Below are 3,385 nucleotides of genomic sequence, written 5' to 3' on the forward strand. Positions count from 1 at the left end.
GACTCTTAAAATACTCCCACAATACTCAATCCCATAAGTTTTATAACATATCTTGCATGTTCCTGCGTCAGCAATTAATGTATGCTCTAGAAAAATCTATATCGTTGATTTAGCCATAGCTACTTATCTTTTAAGGCACGGTCTCGAAACAAACATTAATTTAATTTATGATGCTCAGAAACACGCTACAAAATTTCCTCCTCACATTATCAAATCCTTTATGGGAACAAGAAATTGTTACTTGTTCCTAGAAAAATAAATAAAAGGAGCACTAAAAACCACAATTTCTTTTCATTTACTTGTCCTTAAATGCAAAACCAGAGTTAGAGCAGACCCATTTAATGATGTAAATGCTCTCTGTCCACTCAGCCTCAAGCTATAACCACTTGTCACACTCTCATGCATTAAGCTCCACCATCCCTATTTTGGAAAGTGCCTAATATGTATATACATTATAAATATTTATATAAAGTCACTCTATCATCTATTATTCAAATGTATTATTTATATTTAAAAGTCAATAATGATTAAAAATATCGGATACTCTTACAGGCATACATTTTTTCTTTTTTTTGGAAATTCGAAGTAAAAACAGTCTTGTGTCTCTATAAGATTATAAGTAGTTAAGAGGTCTTTGTTGGTATTCATCATTGGTTTTGTTGTTGTGCAAACTCTTTTTTGTTTTTGAGTGTTGATTTGAGAGAAGAAGAATGAGTTATTTGGGTGTAGGTGTTAGTCCTGGAATTGTGCCAGTGTATCACAACACAAAAGTATTTGATAAGAGAATTAGGATAACTGAGTTGGTGTTAAGGTTTTTGATCCTTGGTCTAGGAGTTCTTGCAGTTGTGCTTATAGTAACTGATTCCCAAGTCAAAGAAATTTTCTCATTTCAGAAGAAAGCTAAATTTACAGACATGAAGGCATTAGTGTAAGTTCTTCAATCTTCTCTTTTCTTTGCCAAAACCATAGTTACATAGTTTACGATACCACTTTTGGTGCATAATACTGAGTTCTATGCAGTTCGTCATGTTTTACATTATTACAAGACTTCTTTTATAAAGTACTCGATTATGCCGAATTCGGTATATTGGATTGCATATAGGTGATATAGCTATGGCAATGCATTGCAGGTTCCTGGTAATTGCTAATGGTGTAGCTGCTGGATACTCATTAATCCAAGGGCTGCGTTGTGTTGTAAGTATGGTTAGGGGAAGTGTACTCTTCAGCAAGCCCTTGGCTTGGGCCATTTTTTCTGGTGATCAGGTACATTTATTTGTTCATTTTAAGAGCTTTGTGATTTGAAAATCAATATTTGAACATCAGATTTTATTGTTTTCTTCATGAGTGTGACAAATTGAAAATTGCACAAAGTTGAAAGTATGAAATTAACCAAGTTGAAAAATGAATCCATATCTAACTACTTGTGCGAAACCATCATTAGAGAGGGTAGTGTTTGATTGATTCATCTGATCAACTATAAATTCAAACATTTAATTCTGCTATGTATTATATGCTCTTCTCTGCATGCATGCCCTATGTCAGGATCAGAGTAGGGAGAGTTTGGATATTGGTGGAAGTTTAGGCTCAAATTACAATATCAAGCCATAATGATACCAAGTTTGACCCATCAAGCAAGGGTAACGGGTATTGTGGAACCTCATCAGGGTCTGTTTTCGATACGAGTTTTGGAGGGGAATGAAGGGAATAAGAAGACTTCAAAATCATCTCACAAGTGTATTTCATGATTCTCAAGCCTTTCAATTTCCTCTATTACCCTAAAAAACCAACTCAACTCGCAACCGTTCTCTTAGAGGACCATACCTGGTTGTTGTTAGAAGTGGTGGAGTCATTCACCATAAGCCATACTTAACACCATGGTTGGGACCCCCTGGTTGTTGAAACTTCAATTTGTGGTTGAGAATGGTAGATGTGACCTTATTCTATACCTTCATTAAATAAAGGCTTCTATGTTTAATTTTATAATTGACTGATCTGAAAGAAACTGTACTCCACAACAATAACATAAGTGGTGTTTGGAATGGCCTTAAGAAAAAACCAATTAAAGTCCAACACATTTGGTAGATACAATTGAGTTTATTGCGCATGATATGGTGTGTGGATAGAAAAACTATGTTGGTAGAGGCAAAACTCACTTCGGTTTTCTGCTAGGAAAACCAAAATAGCTATGACATTTATTTAAGCTCTTTTTATCTTATTTTAAAAGTTGTTACAAAACAGGGCAAAACCCAAAGAAAGGAAAATAATTAAGAGCAAATCTTTCATTGAGTAGCCAATCTGATACATTGAGAAAAAGTATCACACTGTAACCAATACCCAAATAAGCAATACCAAACTAACAGTAACAACTTCTAACCCATGTTCTACTCTATCATTCTACCTAACAATAAGCTTAATAGAAAAGCTGATGAAGACAAGTTTTTATATAGCTTATTTCAGCTTATCGAATAAGGTAATAAAAATTTAATTAAGTTGGTTATCAAAATACAGATACTACAATGCAAAATCTTTCTATTTATGCAGGTAATGGCATATATAACAGTGGCTGCAGTGGCAGCCGCAGCGCAATCAGCCGTAATTGCAAAGCTGGGCCAGCCAGAACTGCAATGGATGAAGATATGTGACATGTATGGGAAATTCTGCAACCAAGTTGGAGAAGGGATAGCAAGTGCTTTTGTAGTTAGTCTTAGTATGGTGGTTTTGTCTTGTATTTCTGCTTTCACTCTCTTCCGTTTGTATGGTGCTAACAAAAACAAGAGTACATCTTGGTAGGTTAGCAACTACCTTTGCTTCATGTTAAATAACATGTCACTTACCACCACAGTTTCTTGGCCTATGTAATAATACTTCTGCAACTTACAAAGGCTCTTTGTGTATATGTACTATGTAGTGTTGAATGATATTGGTAATATGAAAATGCAGGATATGTTACTGGTTTTGTAATTAATTGTTAAATGATGCAGTAAAGTTGATAGTTCTTTGATATAGTTACTTATATTGTCAACTCCTAACATCCTATATAGTTTCTTTGATTGCAAGGGAATGCTTAACAGCCTTATTGGTTATAAAGATGAGTGTATTTGTCAACTCCTAACATCTTATATAGACACGATGAATGAATTTGTCTCTCTATTAACGGGAAGATCCTAACTCCTAATGGAAATGATATTTTCTAGTCCTACCATGGTGTAACAATTTGTCTTGAGAAAATGAAAGCATATTGGGGCATTGTAGGAATTCTTTTAAGGTTAGCTAGAAGGCCAGGTCATGGATAATACAAACATGAAGTTGAGTTTTAAGTGAAGCTTGGAGTTTATACCCTTAAGGAAGGTTTAAGGTTCCAAATAACTATTGATTCTTCTAATTC

At 34.4% G+C, this 3,385-nt stretch overlaps 1 protein-coding gene across 1 annotated transcript; it reads left to right on the top strand.

The window, feature by feature from the left end:
* On the top strand, positions 617–3,009 carry LOC109333718 (CASP-like protein 2B1). Its single transcript, XM_019569275.1, has 3 exons — positions 617–928; positions 1,131–1,263; positions 2,542–3,009. Exons 1-3 carry the CDS (start codon positions 711–713, stop codon positions 2,788–2,790), a joined length of 600 nt encoding a protein of 199 aa, XP_019424820.1. The 5' UTR covers positions 617–710; the 3' UTR covers positions 2,791–3,009.

Source organism: Lupinus angustifolius, chromosome LG19, assembly GCF_001865875.1.
Source record: "Lupinus angustifolius cultivar Tanjil chromosome LG19, LupAngTanjil_v1.0, whole genome shotgun sequence".
NCBI classification, from domain to species: Eukaryota; Viridiplantae; Streptophyta; class Magnoliopsida; order Fabales; family Fabaceae; genus Lupinus; species Lupinus angustifolius.

Excerpts from the sequence above, each read along its gene's own strand:
- LOC109333718 (XM_019569275.1), top strand. The coding sequence starts at position 711 with ATGAGTTATTTGGGTGTAGGTGTTAGTCCTGGAATTGTGCCAGTGTAT. Across the intron at positions 929-1,130 it reads ACAGACATGAAGGCATTAGT|GTTCCTGGTAATTGCTAATG; the intron begins GTAAGTTCTTCA and ends AATGCATTGCAG. Across the intron at positions 1,264-2,541 it reads CCATTTTTTCTGGTGATCAG|GTAATGGCATATATAACAGT; the intron begins GTACATTTATTT and ends CTATTTATGCAG.